At 36.7% G+C, this 21310-nt stretch overlaps 1 protein-coding gene across 1 annotated transcript; it reads right to left on the reverse strand.

Moving 5' to 3' along the window:
- Positions 1–14555: 14555 nt before the first annotated feature.
- LOC125226636 (basic helix-loop-helix neural transcription factor TAP) lies at positions 14556–18778 on the reverse strand. Its single transcript, XM_048130670.1, has 2 exons — positions 18676–18778; positions 14556–15913 (listed from the first exon to the last, which is right to left on the reverse strand). Exon 2 carries the CDS (start codon positions 15899–15901, stop codon positions 14651–14653), a length of 1251 nt encoding a protein of 416 aa, XP_047986627.1. The 5' UTR covers positions 15902–15913; positions 18676–18778; the 3' UTR covers positions 14556–14650.
- Between the last annotated feature and the right edge of the window lie 2532 nt (positions 18779–21310).

The following is a 21310-nucleotide window of genomic DNA, read 5'->3' on the forward strand; positions in this document are numbered from 1 at the left end:
TAAAAATGTTTTTCCTGCTCAGAATCACGAGCCCCTTCCATCCTACTAGGCGAAAAAAAGCGTCCCAAAATTAATTCTTCCACTTCGTAACCATTTTTCAAACAGTAATTAGTACAGAGGTTAAAAAGTGGAAAATATACAAATAATAAAACATTTTGGGACCATTTTTTGTCTCTTGTTTTTGTCCTAGATCGAAAGGGCTCGTGATTCTGAGTAGGAAAAACATAAAATTTACCTACCTTAGAAAAAATATTTTTGGTGATTCTACTCGCGAAAATACCCAAGTATAACTTTGTCAATTTATATATTTCTTGCCAAATTTCCTATTAGGTCTTGCTGTAAATTCACTGATTTTTTTATTCGATATTTACTTACTTCTGTGACGCAGCGACCCGAAATCGTACCTTTCTTAGTCTCTGAAGAATGCTCCAAGCTTATTTAATGGATCGATAGCTAAAACCTAATAACAGACTAAATTTAATTGCGAAAGACATGTTACCAATCGCTTTATGCCTGTTTCTTGGAGTTTCGTGAACTTTTATACCGTAAAATGTTTTCATCACTTTGCTTAGTTTTTTTATTATTTTTTAGTAATTATTTAACAGATGTTGTTATCATAAATGAATATCAAAATTATCAAATGAAGTGATATCGCCCAGGCGTGTAACATAACGCCCGGCACGTGTAAAACCCCGCTTGCTGAAGTGCGAACGCGTGTCGTCGCGTGCCGCGAATTACGACGTGTTAAGCCGTCTGACCCGCTGTGAACAAACAAATATTGAAAATTAATACAGTAATAAAATAGTAGGTACATTACGATACAAGTGCGTAAAAAACGAAGTTCCTTTTCGCACGTATATCGTACGACGTTTTTCAGTACAGATGGCCCTCCGAAGTTTCGACCTGACATATAATGAACCACTTCTCGAACTAGTGCGTAAAAAAACGACCATCTGTACTGAAAAATATCTTTTAGTTTCCATGAAAGTTAAAGAAAAAAATCCGTAGCAATTTTTCGCGGATTAAGTCGCAATTTCAGGGCTAACCTGGAAAAAACCGGGAAAAGAGGGCAAGATCGCCCACGCACCATCAGGAGAAGCACAGTTGGAAAAAGAGGCGGCATCAGTTGGCCACGGAAACAGTATAATAAAGAGTACTATCGTACAGTATCGCTCCCCGCTGAAAGTGCCACCCACCCGCTCGGTTACCTCTCAGTTACCGTCTGTCAAAAACGCGAACAGCCGACCCTGTCGTATTTCACTCATACAAGCGTAGTACGCGTTCGCCTACACGAGCTTAATAGACTGTGTGCTAAGAACGCGCCTCTTTCATATATTTGATCGCCAGTGTCCGAGGTGTGCCACGGCTGAGTGAAGCCGGAAGAGGCCGCGCTGGATTGCGAAAAATGGAAATCCCTTCTGAGAGCCCTATGTCACTGTCCCTGATGAGGGATAACAGGACATCATCATCATCATCAAGTCGCAATTTAGCCCAAGCTGGAGCGACCCAAAGCCCCGGGAAACAAATCTTAGGCCGTTTTCACATTATCCGATCCGATATCGGATGTCGGAAGGATTTCTATAGAAAGAATCCAAGATAGCGCCTGTAATGTATGGGATATCGGTCCGACATCCGATATCGGATCGGATAATGTGAAAACGCACTTAGAGATGCCTCCGTGCTAGAGCTTTCTTTGTCTCGTAGCAAGAGACATTTGACTGATAGCACTACGTAGATGAACCACAAATTAAAGTAGTATTGATTGAGCACTTTGTATCTTCTTTTCTTTTGCGCACTGCCAAGGAGTGGAATTCGCGGCTATATTCCCGAGCTCTTATAACATGATATAACCCGACAAATCAAGAGTGAACAGGCATCTTCGGGGCGAGCTCACTCCATCGTAGGCCACGTCTTTGCCTTTAGCTAGTCTGTGGCCGTAAGCCCATTTATAATTTAAAAAAAAATAGGTGCAATGTTTTCTACATCACAAGTAAATACGTTACTTAATTATTTTGTGACACCTCTTATCACCTTCTGCAGCTGACTATACCAGCCAAATGTTTCTATTCTAATACCACGGTAATTAAGTGTGTGTACTACAATAAATACTTACAAATATCCGTAAAAATGAGCTAATATTTAACCAATTAGCGCTGGACGGGCGTGAAATTGCCAATGATTGCATTCGATGCGCCCGCGCCGCGGCTTGTTTGTGTGTTTATAAGCTTGCATTGTGGCTTAGGATCGGTAAGGGAAAATGATGGTTATACAGTATGTAACATAATTGCCGAAGATAAATCCTACGGCTTATACATTACCTTCTATAGTACCTTTAATTTTCATGGTGTTTATTTAAAAAAAAAAGGAAGTGGTATTCGTAACCGCTATTCGATACCGGTTATGCTCTTAAATGGATCACCAGCATTAATGTTACACCCTGTATGAAGCTTTTAATTACGACTGAGTCATTTTAGCAAGATTACACTTTTTAACCCTTTTACCGCCGTAGTCCGATATATAAGACAAACAAAATCCAGCTCAATTCGCAGAGGTCTGATAAAAAGCCAAATTTTCGTATAACTTTGTACCACCCTCGTGACACGGGCACGGCTAAAAGGTAAAAGCGGTTAAAAAGGTAAAAAACAATACGACAATTCCTTTTTCTTACTTTAAAAAAAGTAGTCAGATCTCAGAAAATGCAAAATAAGTTTCTCTATTTTTTGTTTTCTTTGGCTCCCCCGGATCGGACTTAAAAAAAGGACTTACCTACATATTGACCTTTTCCATGTTTTACCTACTATTTTTCCTTATACCTTAAACACTATAATAATCAAAAAATGCATTTAATAATAGTACTTTCTAGCCGGTGTCAAACCGTTTGCCCTTATCGCCATCTGCCACTTGCACAATGGCATGCATTCACTGCGTTTTTATCGAAAAAGTGCGTTTTCGGTGAAAGGGCTCTTTATCGGGAAATTGTGCGGTAAGTGGGGTGAGTTTTTTTTTTGATATTTTTTATTTTGATCGATTGGGGCTTTGTACGTTAAGTTGAGGTGGCGGTTATAACAAAATTTAAGCATGTTGAATAAGAAAATCGTCATTACTTTAATAAGTGTGAATAATATTTTTTTTAATTCAGTACTTACTTTTATTTGTCATTTACAGGGTTGTGCACAGATCTTTAAACCCCCCCTACCACAGAATACATATTAATACAAGCCCCTACATAATAGGTAGATGTCAAGAGAAGTCTATCCATACTAATATTATAAATGGGAAAGTGTGTGTATCTGTTTGTTTGTCCGTCTTTCACGTCAAAACGGAGCGAGGAATCGACGTGATTTTTTAAGTGGAGATAGTTGAAGGGATTGGAGAGTGACATAGGCTACTTTTTGTCTCTTTCTAACGCGAGCGAAGCCGCGAGCAAAAGCTAGTAATATATATATTCGTTTCCCCAAAAACGCATTTGCACATGACATTACTACCAACTTACAACCCAGAAAACTCAAACTGTCAAAATTCACGGACCAGTGTGTATAATTTAATAAAAGTTGTTCTAGAAAAGTTAGAAAACTATTAAAAAAGTAAATGCATGGTCTTAGAAAAAGTATTAGTACCTATGCAATGCAACGTCAAATGCAAAGTCAAAAAATACTCACAGCATCTTTATTAACAACTTTCGGCTTGGCCTCAAATTTTTACCCACGGCACTCGCCTGTTTTAACCTCTCTTAAACACCGCTTGCATAAAATACTATTTTGATAATACTCATTTTTTTTCCCAGGCCTGATCATGTAACCATCAACTTTTTTCCGAAACTACTTATATTTGCAAATAGTCTAAAATGGCCTAAATCCACACTTGAGTTTCCGCATGCACTTTTGTCACTTTTGTCACCTACACGGGACGGTTCAAGTGGGATAATGTGTCAATTACACGGCGTTTAAAAAGCCGTGAGCATTTATAGGGTTAATTTGGTCGTGTGAAAGTTTATTTAGGACTTTTTGAGTGGGCTTGTGGTTTTTGCGAGCGGTGTTCGTGGGAAATATTTGGCGTGATTTGGCATAACATTAAATTTGTGTGTTTGGTAAAACGTCCCACTTTGTCGCTTTGTCGTTTTTAAATTTGTATGGCAAAATTGCTGATGTCACATAGGAAAATAGTACTAGCACTAATGAATTGTTATGTATACCCAATTATGAGCGCAATTGTACTTACTTTCTTTGTAATTTTCTCCGACCGTCCTTAGTCTGGGATCGGTCTGAAAACCAGCGCCGGGCATCTTGTCCCGGCGCACGCTGAGACCGAAACCCTTTGCCCAATACAAAAAAATTATCACTTTACTCACTATAATAATAGATATAACTCATCTGTAATAGTTTTTAATAATTGCATGTATTGTATGTATAAGGCAATAAACCTTTCTTATTCTTATTCTTATACTAATAAGACGAGAGTCGCTTGTATCTTTATATGAATAAAAATAAAAATAAAATAAATAAATAAATATTAGGGACACCTTACACAGATCAATTTAGCCCCAAACTAAGCAAAGTTTGTACTATGGGTGCTAAGCGACGATATACATACTTAAATAGATGACTCAGGAACAAATATCTGTGCTCATCACACAAATAAATTTAATGCCCTTACCGGGATTCGAACCCAGGACCGCGGCTCAACAGGCAGGGTCACTACCGACTGAGCCAGACTGGTCGTCAATAAACTGACAAAGCATCTTTATAGCAATCGACAAAGTGGGACGTTTTACTAAACACACTCACAAATGTATGTGTTTATATGTATGTCTACAAAAAGTAGCCCCAATATACTCGTAAATAATATTGAGTGTCCATTTCGCAAAGCATAAATTCTATTATGAAAAAATGTGCGCTGCATTAAGACTTTTTCAGGTTGACTGCGTAAAATAACTCAGGCCCCGTAGCCGAATGGCGTTTCTGCGACGCGAAACGCCACAGAAACGCCACAGATACGCCGCAGAAAGGTAGTCGCTCTGTTGCGCCAATGCGCAAGAGCGATAGAAATAGATACGAAAGAGACATTATCGTGAGCGTTTCGTGAGCGTTTGTGCACTCAGCTACGCACACAGTTTACTATTTAGATAACCTAACCACAAAATTAAAATTTTGAAAAAACCCCCGACGGCGACATAGTAGACATAGCTAAGAACACTCCCGACTAACTCAGCTTTCAGACAAAAAAAACTAAATCTAAATTGGTTCATCCGTTCGGGAGTTCCGATGCCACAGACAGACACATACACAGACAAACAAACAGAAAGACAGTCACGTCAAACTTATAACACCCCGTCGTTTTTGTGTTGGGGTTTAAAAATTAAAATTTTGAAAAAACCCCCGACACTCGACAGCGACATAGTGGACAGATTTTTATGAAACATGGCTAAGAACACTCGCGACTAACTCAGCTTTCAAACAAAAAAAACTAAATCGAAATTGGTTCATCCGTTCGGGAGCTACGATGCCACAGACAGACACACACACAGACAGACAAACAGACAAACAGACAGACAGACAGACAGACGGACAGACAGACAGACAGACACGTCAAACTTATAACACCCCTTCGTTTTTGCGTCGTGGGTTAAAAAGAATAAGTACAACATTAGATATTTGTAGACTTTCGAACATGTAGGTAACCTAAACGCGATTTGCTAAACTTCTATTTTGATTCTGTTTTCATCTTCAATGTAAGCTGAAATTTCTTTCAGTAGGTAAAGAATTTTCATTTTATTCTCCACAATGCCTATTGCCTAGGTGGCCTAGAGTCTGTTCGGAAAGAGAGAGCTCGCAACAAAAAACTCAAGCCCATCGGATCAACTATAAACCAATTAAACAACTACTTCCACTTCACACGTGTCATAATACCCATAATATAGTCATAAATATCAGCACGTGCCTACTAACCATTTAACCACTCATTAGTATCATACTCGTATCACTCCATCTTTAAAGACCAATCGAGAAGCGTTACCACGGCACGCGTCTCGCACGCGCCTCGCACGCGGCAGAATGGCCGCCATGTTTTTTAAACAAATACGCTTAAGTGGGCCATTTTTAACCCCCGACGCAAAAACGACGCGATGTTTGTTTGTCTGTCTGTCTGTCTGTCTGTCTGTGTGTGTGTGTGTGTCTGTCTGTCTGTGGCATCGTAGCTCCCGAACGGATGAACCGATTTATATTTAGTTTTTTTTTTGAAAGCTGATTTAGTATTTATAATATAAACAGAAAAAAAAATGTCAGTATTGTCGCAAATACAGAGTGTAACAAAAATGGTGGTGATCCGTTTAAGGGCGTACTCAGTATCGTATTCTTATCAGGAAAAAGTAGAAGGAAATTTTTTTTTCGCTAAAAAAATTTTTACTTTTGTATGAGCCGGGCCGCGCGAATCGGTTTTTTTGCGAAAAAAAAATTTTATCCTACTTTTTCCTGATGAGAATACGATACTGAATACGCCCTTAAACGGATCACCACCATTTTTGTTACACCCTGTATAATTTTAATTTTTGAAACTACTGGTAAATTATGTATTTTTTATTTTGAACTGTGATTTATTTATTTTAATTGTACTGTTATTTTAATTGGACCATATGTTGTCTGCAATAAACGGATTTATTATTTATTATTATTAGTCGGGAGTGTTCCAAGCCATGTCTCATGAAAATCGGTCCACTATGTCGAATCGGTCGAAACGGGGCCTCCTTTCCATTATAGTATTTTCGCTCCTGTGACGTCATAACTTTTGAGTAATTAGGTATGTAAGTACACAAACGTGAGTTACGCGAGTTACAAAAGTTTTGTCGAGCAAATGTAGTGATTTTACTGAATTTCCTTCGAGATTGTGTCTGAGTGACTTGAACTCGAACCTAACCGAGAGTTCTCGAATAAATCTCGCCGCAATAAAATAAAAACATGCCGAATTGACACGTTTTTTAACAAGTTAGCTAACCAGAGCCCATAATAATCATGGAGGTACCTAGATAGATAGACAGATAGATAGATAGAATACTCTTTATTGGCACACCTCAGCAAAAGATACAGAAAAAATATACAGTGGAGACAAAACAAATGATTATAAATAGAGGCAGACAACAGGCGGTTTTATCGCTAAAGAGCAATCTATACCAGACAACCTTTGGGTAGCGGAAATAAAATACATAATCAAAAAGAGTAGGTGCTTCAAAATAAAAAAAACATAATTATTCCAATTTCCAACACACAAATTGAATAAACATACACATATAAGAGAGTATAAATAGACTAAAAATATAAATAGATAATGATAAAGATTTCACAAATTTTTACATTGTGTATTAATTAAAGTGCAGATGTGCTCTCGAGTGACGTCACTGTTATCTCCACAAACAAACTACAACGCTACAGTTATTTTTCAATCAATCTCGAGTACATAATACAAAGTACCAAATGTTACAACGTTTGGTGGCCACCCTACATTCGAAAAACAGTCACTATAATATTTAAAGCTTGTAATAATACGAGTGAGTCTCGTTTGAATCAGCTTCGAGTTACATTGGTAACGCTTTTGTGTGAAACTGTTGAAATTTAGACCTTACACTTTTCAGTTATTGTCGAAATTGCTTTGTAGCATTAGTGTAGCGTGTGTAAAGGTTTCAAGTGTTTACGCTTGGCGTGAAGACAAACAAAATACTGTACAGTCTAGTTGTAAATATAGATACGGACAAAGTGCCATAAGTATGTATCCACAACCTTAACACGTAAGCAATAAAGACGTGTATACATATCTTGGGCACTTTGTCCGTATAGATTCAAGTAGCTTGACTGTGAAGGAGCCACACATGCAAGTTTGGTACAAAACAAGTTGCACATTTGGCTTTTGAAAATATTTTAAAGGTTTTACTTTATTTAGGCATTGTACAATTTTTTTTTTGAAGGTCACAAAAGGAAAATGTGTTGGTTAAAGTATAAGTACTTTAGGTACAATACCTACCTATACATATTTTTATAACAGTTATAGGATAGGATAGGTCTATATCTTATCGAGTTTTAAATCGATCTACATAGCTATGACTATGCTTTATAGCTGTCTTTGCGAAAACGACCATTGTTAAGTATTTAATGTACCTATACACGGTGTTTCCGGTATCACTCAAAACCTCAGACTCCCCAACTGATTTTTATTTTTTTAAACTCATCTAGGGTATTCATCTTTTAATCTGATCGTTACTTTTTTTTAAATTGAATTTTTAATTTTCTGTACAGCTCTACTTGACTTTTAGCTCTACACTCAATAAAATAATTGCTAACTACCATCATAAACCATAAGACTATTTATTTGTGTACGTTACTGCAACGACATAAGGTTTACCAATAGACAGCTAAGATGTCACTGTAAAACACTTTAAAGCTTTGTCACAGTAAACTTCAAATTGGACAGGTAATCGCAGTAAGCAAATAAACTCAATATTCAAAATGACAAGGTTGTAATTAGGTACGAGTTCAATTTGTTATGACTTTATGATAAACATTAAGATTAAACTGACAAACAACGTCAAACTAGTAGCGGAAAAAATAAACGTCCAAGTAACCGGCCAGTATTAATACCCCTAAATACTGAAAAAAGGTAAACAACCTCTAGCAATGCGATATACACAATGTTGTATTACGAGTACAATAGAATGGGCACGTAAAAAATAATTAATAATACTAATTTAAATAAAAATATTACCCCCATCAAGATATAGCTCAATCGATTCTACTCTCGATTCTGAACAAACTGTTTTCAGGTTTTTAGTGTTAAGTGAAACACGGTGTATATATTTTCCGAGCAATTTTCGGCGTTGGTCGCCCAAATTTTTTTTTTTTTTTTTTTTTCCTTTTACCTCCAACATGATCGGAGACTGTGTTAAGCTATTTGCATTCATTCCAGTTCTCGCTATTTTTCTGCTCGCACATTCATGCTTCATACTGATCTTTCATTCATTCTTCATCTTTCGTACTTATCTGAGTGGGAGCTCTCAGCTACACTACTTATCTAATTTATTCTTTATTTATTTATTCGTTTGGGGGAAAGGAATTTACACTTTTCTTTATTTTATTTACATTACATCTTTATATCTTTGTTTTATTATTACAGGGAATTTTCTATTTTAGCACTGCATTTTATCTATCTCTCTCTCCCAAATATTGGATCAGGTAAGGTAATATTGGATCAGGTAAAAATTATCTTTAACCAGTGCGTGTTCGCTTATTATGGTGCTCCCACACTGGGCTAGTATAAGCGTAATATAACATGGTATGACAGGGACAGCGCTGTCCCAGTCACACCATGTTATATAACATTTATAACAGCCAGTGTGGGGGTACCATTAGTAATATGACAAGCACAAAATAAAATAAAATCAGTAAACGCAGTAAATCTCTAGCAATTTGTGTGCCGTCGATTCATCTGGGATTAGTGGCAGGGGGAGCTAACAGTTATGAATATTGCGGTATTTATGGCTGGAATTATAACTATTTACATTATTGATAAAATCGATAGCTAATATGTGGATGCATTTCGGTTTTGGACCCCTAATTTGCAACTGGTTATTTTACGAAGTTGTTGGTTTTGGCCCCCGTTTCCTGGTACCGTAGCCGAATGGCGTTTCTGCGACGCGAAACGAAAATGAAACGCCGCGAAAGGTAGTCTGGCTCTGTCTGTAGAGATAGATATCTACGAGCGTTTCGTTTCGTGAGCGTTTCGTGAGCGTTTGTGCCATTCGGTTCGGCTACGCACCCTGTTATTTTACTCAGTTGCAAACTCTTAGCTTCGCGTGGAGACGGGCTCTTAAGCCTTTTTTCTAATACTTTAATATAGCTTCCGTTCCGTTTCCGTCCTTTGTGGGTCACTCAAAAATGAACAAGTGTAGATATATTTTCTTTCACAAGAATGAGTGTGTGGTGGACGTTGTAGTCGTTGTAGAAGTTGACCGTGGGATATGGTTTCAATTGTGGTATGGGCGGATTATACTCTGTCAACCAAGTCTGTCAGTAAATAAGAACAAAGAAAACTATATGCATCCTTTTCTTTAGGGTGCTAGAGAAAAGGCTACCTGATACTTTTCTTAGTTCTTATTTACTGACAAACTTGTTTGACAGAATATAGCTAACAACCTCTGTCACTGCAATAAGTTCAATATGTATATATCTCAATTTCCTTCTCGTTCAATCTCCTGCTAAATTCTAAGTGCGACGCGGAAACTTTTGCAGTTTCAGGTGCTCTAATGTCCTTTTTGGAAATACAGGTGTAAAGTTTCCTATGTAGTCTATTGGGATTTGGCCAATATTCTCTAGTTTTTGATGCTGACTACAATCACCTACATAGTTTTTCCTTGCTTATTACCGTCGGTTATTAGCCTGCGGGGAAACACCGGCCTACAAAAACATAATCAAAACGACATAAAATTAACCAACCCCATTAAAACGCCCCAAAATAGGATCACTTTTAAAAAACTAAAACCAACAAACTGCCTCCGTCACAAACTTACAATTTTGCTGTCCATATCGCTACCAACACACAAGATAAAACTACCCTAATATAAACTCTAAAACTTCCGTTATAAAGTCTTATCTAATACCACATTCTTCGATGTTCGTTTCGTCATGTAAAAACAAAAACGCATCAAGTCAATTCGAAATTATACTCAAATTCAAACTCTAACATATTACTGATAAAGTCAAAATATATTTGTCGTTCTTTTTTTCTGGCGCCATTTTGATTTTACGCTTATTCTAGTTCCATTTTTTGTCCGTACGGGTGGTAAAATGGTAAAGTCCTCCTATTCGTTTAGCGGACTCAGCAAATACGCGGATGAGTTTAAACAAGACGGACAAACAGACAGACAATGACTCAATTAGCCCGAGGCTGGACCGGCATGTGTTTTAGTTTGTTAGCTTTTTGTATGGTCAATATTTTATTGGGGTGGTATTTTTATTAGGAGTTTATTGAATGAGCTTAAAATTTGTGTTTAAAATGAGTTCTACTGTTTTATACTCGATTTTTAGTGGTTTTATCGGTTACAGAGAGTGTCTATATTATGATATTGATATTTCAGTATGCTTAGGTAATACAACTGATAAAAAATGTAAGTAAATCCTAATTGGGAAAAATCCTCGGGGAAAGAAACTTTCTTTGTCCGTAATGAGAAACTAAATTTTCCAGTACTTACAAACATAGGTATCTATAGATTATTTATTTTTTCCTGGACTTTATGAAACTAGACAAGTTTAAAGAAAGTTTTTTTACCTACCAACCTAAAATTGTATATCTGTGTGCGTGTCAAACTTACTATTATTTGTACTAAATTGTACTATTTATATGTAGTAACATCAACCTTATAATATGAGTGGAGAGCCAGCGAAGGCTCAGTCTAAGTTACTAAAGAAAAATTATCAAAATACACTTGTTCCAACTTCCAACAGTCGGTACTACCGAAATATTTGCCAAGTATTATTATTATTTTCCGAGGGGACCAAATGCGAAGGATTAGCCACCATCGAACCCGACACTAACCACGAGGGGCATTTAATTACATTTGGCAAGGTTGATGTGACGACGCGATTTCAGTATACCCATTTGTATGTACAAATTTTGGGCTCTGCCATCAACATAATCAGCAGGACTTTCAGATTAAAAGCTAGCCATACACGTACGGATCTGCCCGGCAGATGTGCCCGGCGGGCACATCCGTCCGTGTGTGGCGAGAAATAGACACGGATTTGCCCGCCGGGTACCCGTCCGCTGCCCGTGCTCAAAACCAACGGACCGGGCACGGGCCGGGCAGATCCGTTGGCTGCCCGCGAGTGTGTAGCACGGATCCGCCGGATCGCACCTTAGTTAATAGCAAGGATATCAAATACTATGTAAACTCTACGAATTAATACGTGCAGCTTGGTGCCAAAGTTGGCAACATGCGATACTAGCGCTCCTAGCGGCATGAGTTGATCAAAATAGTTTAGTTCATACAGTATAAAATTTAAAAAAGTCACACATTCTTATTTTTTTGTTTTATTCCGTCTAAAAATGTTAAAGTAGATCAAGTAATCGCATGTTCTATTTTAATTTACTAAAATAAAAGTTTGACAAACTACTTTGAACAACTCGTACCGCTAGATGGCGCTAGTAAAATTGTTGCCGCTCCATTGTATGGGAAACGTCAGAAGCTGCACGTATTAACTCTAGAGTTTATATAGTATTTGAGGATATGTCCGCCGGGCAAGTCGCGGATTAGATCCGAGCCTTGCCCGGCGGACCAATCCGTACGTGTATGGCTAGCTATTGACGCTACGTGCCGAACTGGCGATCGCAACGCAGTCTGGCTCTGTCGAGCTGCTACTACTACTACAGAAGGAAGAGCTAGTTGAAGAAGCGTTTTAAGCGATTGTGACGTTGGCTACCCTAGGCTGGCACAATGATGGTCGTGAAAGTATCTTGCCCACGAGACACTATATCCCTCAAGTGCTTGGCGTGATGAGGTCTTATCATTATCACTCATGTCTACATACTCTGGTATCACAACGTGTTTTCAAGTCTGAAAGTGTTTGGCATAGTGAAAACTGAGAAACTTGCAGAACATAATTAATTTATTTCGTAAGTCCAGACAGAAGTTTAGCGGCACAAATACAATTTGGATAGGGACTTCCGTATTATGATATTTTATCGATATCGATAAATTGTCATTTCCTATGACAGTGTCAATAGTTATGATATAACAATGTGCTACGCTACGCTGTTGCTATAACATACATTTTAACTACCTATATTCGTCGATTGAATCATAGGTATTCTGACAAAAAAAAATGACCTTGTGGCATGACCCATTATTCAAATAAACAAAATATGAGCTAATGTTAAAAACAATCAAAACAAAACGGAAATGGAAATATCCTCAATATCCTGTGACGAATGATAAATTAAATGTCGTTCCCTATTAGTGTGCACATGTGAAAATAAATCTGTGACGAAACGAAACCGATAGACCGTGACGAATGTACTCATTATTTGATAATTATATGCTTTGATTTGATTGACATGACATATTTATAATTTGTAGATTTTACTATTCTCTGTGCCCGTATGGAATCCATTTTTAAATAGACGGGCTATTTGTTCATTATAAATAAGATTATAATTTTAGAGCGTATGTACCTATGCTGCAGAATATTTATCTACATATTATATTTTTCACAGTGGAGCATTCCACAGACTCTCGTACAAAATTAAAGTCTTATTAAATTTATTATTTCGTGAATTTGTATTAAATTATATTGTGCTGCCATTTCTATACAATAATAATGTTAATATGTAATTATCGTCTCTTATATATATGTTGCTGAATTTTCTACTCTTTTTCACAGTACTCAAAAGGTTAGCTGGAAGAAATATGTATTGTGAGTTTTTCTTTTACTATGAGTAAATTTCTGACAGTTACTACTTCTGCTACATACACATGCATCTTGTCCATTTAGAAAATGTAGAAATGCATTTATTAATCGAAAAAAAACTCCTTTTATTAATATTTTGTATTTAAATTGTTGATGTATCAATGATTTTTTGTGGCTCTCTAAAGTAATAGGTACTTAGATAAAACTACTAAAACACTGGTCACCTTTTGATCGATCAGTCTACCGTTACCATCGAATCATAAATATTATTATTACTAATGTAATACTATAACACCCAAATCATTGGAGCAAGCAACAAAATAGGCCGTAACGAATTTCCAAAGCAAACATTACTTTTCGCAACTCAATTCTACGGGTGCCCTATTACCCCCTATGACAACTATAATTTTACTCTTAACTTCCTCTTAAATCAAAGAAATAAAGTTGATTTTTCTGTACTAAAACTGTATAAATAACTTAGCTCGGCTGTCACAAAAACCACTTTATATTTAGTCTCACGATTTTCCTTAAATCGAACAGACAGGGTTGATTTTCGTTTATTCCAGCGGTATTTATTCCGGTAGGGTTGTCAAAAGATCTTTAACAATGCGCGAGCGCATTTGGGGTGCGCTCCCATTCACAAGTTTTCGCTCTTTAGCGCGCTTTGTTTCACATTTGATTTATATTCATACCCGCTTGTACTGTGAGCGGTAAATCAACTATGAACTTCGTTTATTTTTTTTATGCTCTAGACTTGAACTATCATTATTTATGCCACTTGATACTTATTCTCTTTTAGGTTTCTGTCGCAATAAATATGGGTAAAATAAAAAAAAATGTTGTAGAAAATATTTATTACAAAAATTTTGCAAAACATGACTAGACTATATACTCTTTGGTAAAACGCTGCATGGTACATTTTTATTGTCTAAAGAACATCACAATATTCTTGTTCCCTATAAATTTTATCCTAAATATTATTTATCAAAATATATCTCTATGAAAACCTTCCAAATTCTATGTAGCATTCATAAGTTTCCAATATTTAGTATTTTGTATTTAATTTTTAAATCTAAAAATAATGGTCAAATCCTAGTAGTAGTAATCTCTATGACTTGTAAGGTTTTCATGGTCACAATTTATTTACTTATACTAGAAAATTCATTAAAAATATATTCTGTACACAGATGACTAGAAATCACAACCGTTTAAATTTGAGCGTTTACAATGCTTGGCCTATTATAAAAGTTCCTATACATTCTTTGGTCATTGTTATAATAATTATTCTGATAATTATTATATTCACTTATTCTATTATAATCCCACTCATTATGTCCATATACATTTGTATATTCTCCATAATTCGCTGCATAACTTTCAGTCTTTGTGTATCTTTTATTCTTCGCCGCCGTATCAAAGGCATTTTTGAATATTTCGTAATTCTTTTGATTGAAATATTCATCTGTGTTGCCAACATCGTGCATATTCTCGCCATTAGTAATGCAAGGTATATAAGGTTTTTGGTAGAAATAGTTTTGTTGGTTAGGGTCATCGGCATAGCTTGATGGGTGGGTGAAGAAGCCACTGCCTGTCGTAGATGTGATACAGTTGCCTCCTTTATTGTTAACAGAGACTGTCACGTTTCCCACATTTATGAGAACACCTTCAGAAGTCTGCATAAAGTTGCAACCATTCGGAAAAGGTTTACTATAACCCTGGAAGCTTCTGTAACTCCCATCACTGTTAAATTCATCAGTCTTGTTATTCAAAGAAAATATATCTCTGAATGCATCTCTTGCGATTTTCTCATGAGCTGAATTGAAGTTTTCAAGCTTATCACAATTTGAATTGAAATTGTCTGTCGTTGCTTGTCCGGAGTTAATATTGTCTAAAGATTCCAATGTTTGGCTTAAAGCGAAGATGTAATTGTGAGCGAACCTCAAAGTTTCTATCTTAGTTAACTTTGTGTCTTCAGGAAAAGTTGGAAGCACACATCTGAGTCTATCAAGAGCTTCATTTAGCATGTGCATCCGATTTCGTTCTCTATCGTTGGCCTTCATTCTTCTACTTCTCTTTATCCTCATCAACTGCGTCGGACTTTTGCATCTTGATATTCTGTTCTTTCCGTTCGCGTATTTCCTCTTCGGCTTGTTCGGGTCTTTTGGTTTCCGTTCTTTCTTAATTGGCGTTGATGTCACTGCAGTTTGTAAATTATCTTCAAAAGCTTTGACATCTTCGATTTGGTTTTGGAAAGGGAACTCGTAGGATTCGCTGAATAGTTTTCTTCGTACTTCTGATTTGATCGGAGTGACGCAGATTCCCGTGTCTGAGGTGTTGTGTTTCAAGGGGGTGGTCGTGGTGGAGGTAGCGTAGGAGTCATTGTGTGACCTTTCGAAGCCTGAGTCGTTGCTACAGATGCTGTCGTTGAAATCGCAGTAATCATCGAAGTTGGTAAACATTTTGAAGTGTACCTGAAACAGAAGAACAAAGTATAAATAATTTCTTTGTCATCTTTAAGTAAGAAAGAAAACTTAGGAATACAAACAACCCGAAACTAGCAGGGCTTTGTTATGAGTACAGCAAGGAAATATTGTAACCCAGTCGTCAGGAAGGTTATTTTAAAACGCATAACTAGAAGCCATTTGATCCTAAATTAAAACATACATGAAATGGTCGCCTATTCCAACAAACAACCTAAAACTAAGACCAACAAGACACCCTTCTTGACTTTGTCTAATTGCAATTAAAACAAATGCTATACGCCAGCAATCAGCCCATTACTCCCCCATGTTTGGAAAGCAATTTTCTTGTCCCGACAGGTGACCAGTGCGTGACCAAGTCGCAACAGTTGAACTTTATCACTTCCTACTTCCGGTGTGTGATTTCCGGCTGAGGGGTTGGTTTTGGTTGACTCTTAAATATCGCTAATTTAATGTTATAATTTCCGCTCTAGTTCAAAAATTGCTCGTGTAGGGTTTTATTTCCTGTACCATGAATTCCTCTATGTAATCAAGTATAATTTGTAAATTCTTAGGTTGCCTTTTAGTATCTTATGATGTGTTATTGTTTATATTTTTTGTTTCATTAGTTCAGCTTGATTGCACTGCATAACTGCATTGTTGCATTAAACGCATAGAATCAGGAAAATATTTAATAGTGCTTTTAATCTTCAGATGAATCCTGCTTGAATGCCTGTTGGTACCTCTAATAATATGATCTAAGAATTCGTAGGTAATTTAAAAGGAAGCTCGAAGTTTCGGGGAAAGGTAAGAAAGAGAATGATATTTCTAGCGTATTTATCTAATGTCCTTACAGTAAAATTGTCATCAAATATAAGCGGAGTTGTGTACTTATCCATAATATTAAAGTCTCAAATACCTAAAAGTCAAAGTGATCAGATATTATTGAGCATATAAGTCACTCCGATATTATCTGATGGGACACCTGTCCGTCCTGCACGCGACACACACGTGTCCCGACCAGAGCGTGACGAAGTTAATGATCATGCGATTAACAAAGAGACAATCAAATATATCAAAGCAGCCAAGAAATTTGCAAATATTTCTTTATATCAGTTATTTAGATTTAGTATTCATTTTTGTGTATTTATTTAGCTTGGCTGCTTTCCGAGCCACATCGACAATTTTTGTCTTGGAGCGCGACGTAGTGTTCCGGATACGATCCATTAATTTTACGCCTAAATAATATGCTGCGCTCCATAGCTCGCTGGCAAACCCCGAGTTTGTGCACCGTAGGTGAGAATTGGAAGTATGCACATGACCATGAGTCTCCGCTTGAGTGACAATGGGAGATCACCTTTCATCAGATGTTTTATGGACCAATAGCTCCTCCAGGCGTTTTCAGTCCGTCGTTCGACTTTCTTCTCTTGTCGCGCCTGGAAGGAAGCTAGTTGGCCCAAGTGAATATACTCCTGGACATGTGCAACAGATTCTCCGTTTATCTCAATCCTACACGGGGTGCTACATCTTATAATGCAGGCAGGTAGTTGAATACAAGATCTGATACAACTGATATGGCCTGTATCCTGATATGTTCTTCCTTTAGTTTTATCTCATCTTATTATGTTTATCTAATTTGTTCTTAAAACTGTTGATGTTGGGTAATGTGACTAATTCCTCTGGTAGCTTGTTTAATATCAAGACGTTATTCAAATGTTCAAATATATCTGCGCACTGTAGTAGCCGATCTAATATATCTGACGGCACACCTGTTGGTCCGACACGCGACGTACACGTGTCCAGAGCGTGACGAAGTTAATGATCATGCGATTATGATGGGGGGGCAATTGAATAAACATTTTAAGCTTTTTAGTTTTTCTCTGCTTGTTTTGTGTATTCAATGATTTACATATGGTTGTCTTGCGATGGTACTTTGTTTTTTAACCGAAGCAAAGAGTTGGAGATTTTGTTTGATGCTAATATCTATTTCAAACGGGTGGACCGTTTGCTACAATGCGATTTTGGGTATGTAAAGAGCGTCGAGTGTCCTTCTGTTTATATGTTTTTTTTAATATTTTTGATTAAAAATTGTATTGAATTTAAAGACAAAGGTAACTTAATTTATCTTTAATTTAATTTGAGGTAACTAAAAGGGGAAACTTATTTTTTTTATTAACAGTTATACTATCTCATTACCTAATGCTTTTATTGGACGTTTGTTATAACAATATGATAATGGAAGGTATTCCTTCCTTGGTTTATTAACCAAGCGAAATAATTAAAATTAAATTAAAACTAATTTTCAATTACTTTCTCCTCGCGACAGAGTGTAAAAAGTTTCATTATTTCACTTAATAAGCTTAACAAGCTTTAAAAATCTGTTAGCTTTTCTTGTAAGACTTTATTTACAAAGTTTTAGCCGACTACAACTCCACAGGTGTTCCTATGCGCCAGAATCTCTACTTAAATATACATAAGAGCATTTTCAGAATTTGGGTCCCCCCAATTACCAAAAGTTGTTAACAAAAATTAACTCACTGTCAGTTTTGTGACTATAATTTAGCATAAAATCTGTCTAAAAATGTACTTTTTTCACATTCTGAATGTAGATTACCGCTTAAAGTTTATGTAATTAACACAAAAACCATATTTTTATTGAAATTTCATGCTTAATTATCGTCACAAAACTGACAGTGAGTTAATTTTTGTTAACAACTTTCGCTAATTGGGAGGTCCCAAATTATAAAAATGCCCATAAAAACAAGTCAACTTACTTCTCAAACTCAGCTCACATCCAAATTAAACCACAAAATGACATCAAACTACACATCTATTCCCAAGTCAAGTTTTCCAAGTCACACACTCGCGGTATCCCTGGGTTCCATGGTTCGCACAGTGGTGCGACCGACGCACTGTGCGCGCTTGCGGGCGACGCCCCGTTATAAGGGGCTGGACACGCCCCACGCGGTGTAGGGTCAAGTTGGATTTCAAAATGTCATATTTAAATAAGAATAGTATAGATTTATAGATATTGTAAAGAAAAAGTTCTAATATGGGAAATTGGTAACTTACTTACAGAAAGTAAGTTAAACTAAAACCTACGACAAATCTTGGGATTAGTTGTCAAAACGGACCCCAGACTCCCTTGAACCGTGTCAAAATGCCGGGATAACGCAAGGAGGATGATGACTTAAATAAAGTAAGCCCAGAATACCAATACATCAGAATCGAAAGCCTCCTTTTGATATCTTGAAGTCGGTTAAACACTAATTTGGTTAGATTTTTCTTCGTATATGTTCGTCCCACTTGTTTTGCCGGTCCTGCAGAACACATACTTACGTCAATTAAAGTACAATCCCCTAACTTTGGCGGTTTTTTTCACAAACAGAAGCCAATAAAAATGCAGTTTTTTATCACATGCTCCATTCTCCAAGTACATTCAATTCATTGTATTGTAATTCAAATTTTAGTTAGGTACTGTCATTTTCGTCCTTTTATAAAATATGAGAAATTCCTCATATATAATGTGAAAAGTTTTAGGATTTTTCCGACAGCACATCAGTACCTTTTGCTTCGTATTTTCCCGGAAACGTTCGTATTTGTCATGCTACTTCAGACATTGTCAGTACTGTTGAGTTCATAAATATGTGTACACTTTTTCACATTTCAACGAGTTAAGGTGACGAATGTACTTCTTGTACGAAGAAAAAGCTTTTCGCACTATGTGTACCTATACCAAAACAAAGTAGGTATACATACATTTATCCACCTTGCGCCTTCACACTATGATTTCTCTAATGGTTTAATAGCCTGTGAAACGTAACTTTTTTTATTGCAACCCTTTTATTGACACGCAATAAATTATATCAATATTTGATCAGACACGGATCCAGGTCATTTTTTATTGATCTTTATTGGCGTGTGGGCACATCTGTTACGAGATTTGCTTTGAATGTGACCATTAGGAGAAAAGTCAAGCAGACAATACGGATTTTTTTGAAATTTTGAATGTGTAATGTCAAACCCAATGATGCCTTGAAGAAACAAAAAACCATTAGGTACCTAAGATATCCAATGGTTTGTTTTTTTTTATTTGTCAATAAAAGTTTGGGTATCTTTAAAATAAATAAATAAACATTAATCAAAATAAGCGATCAGAAGCATACTCTATTTTAATCGCAGTTTAACAACGGATGCTTTTATCTGTCCGACAGTTTTACTCGTCTAGAGATCGCAATTTTTCAACCGTTTTGACAGTTTTTCGTGTCATTGGGTCAACAGGTCTCATCATTATTTTATTTGATCAAGATTTCGATTGTAATCAATCAAAAATCAATCAAAATCAAAAATTATTTATTTGTTCAAAAAGTACAATTAATACAGTGGCTGGTGTCTCCTTTTAAGTTATTTACAAAATAACTTGTGCTAGGAGGCACCGCTCTTCCATTTACGTAGTATTACTAAGTATTACTAAGTTTCTATAATATAAACCTGAGCGCATGCGTACGTGTGTGTGTGTGTGTGTGTGTGTGTGTGTGTGTGTGTGTGTGTGTGTGTGTGTGTGCGCGCGCGCGCGTGTGTGTGTGTGTGTGTGTGTGTGTGCGTGTGTGTGTGTGTGTGTGTGTGTGTGCGTGCGTGTGTGTGTGTGTGTGTGGTGAGGCTACACTACGTATCCTAGTAGGTCTTCCACCTGTTCATAATTTTTACATTCTATCCAAGTAGTTATCTTCTTTTTTACATGATATTGAGGCTTAGGGTATATATCTAATTCTTTGTTTAAAGTATTGTATAAATGTGCTGATTGTTTATTGTATTGTCTACTGGCAAAAGTGGTGTGGGTTTTTGGAACTTGCATTACAATGTCTCTCCTCCGCTTTATCATAAGGTTACTGTCGAAAGTTGTAGTTTTATGTTTTCTCAGAACACAGGTTAGTACATATAATTTCCTAACACTAAGCAAGTTACATAGTTGGTAAAGCTTGTCAGTCGAGAACGACATCTTCTTGAAGTACATAATTTTGAGGAGACTTCGCTGCGCTCTCTCTACATCAATGAAGCGTGTCTTAGCGGCGCCTCCCCAAACGGGTAAACAATAAGTTATTACGGACTGAACCAACGATATGTATATTTCTTTTAAAAGGTCTCTACTATAGCCTTGCGGACTCGGGGTAGTTCTTGGCACCACATGTCTCAAGTTCTTAAAGATCCAATTAAGCTTTCGTAGTCGTAAAATAACATATTCGAGGTGTTGGTACCAAGAAAGTCCTCGATCCACGAAGACACCCAGATATTTAGTGCTGTCAACTTTTGATATAGTAGGACATGTTTGCTGGCAGCAATTTTGTACCTTTTTACAGCAGCTGTGTATTTTAATGTCAAAGTTTTTATGGGGTTGTGTGTTGTTGTATA

The sequence above is a fragment of the Leguminivora glycinivorella genome, chromosome 5 (assembly GCF_023078275.1).
Source record: "Leguminivora glycinivorella isolate SPB_JAAS2020 chromosome 5, LegGlyc_1.1, whole genome shotgun sequence".
NCBI classification, from domain to species: domain Eukaryota; kingdom Metazoa; phylum Arthropoda; class Insecta; order Lepidoptera; family Tortricidae; genus Leguminivora; species Leguminivora glycinivorella.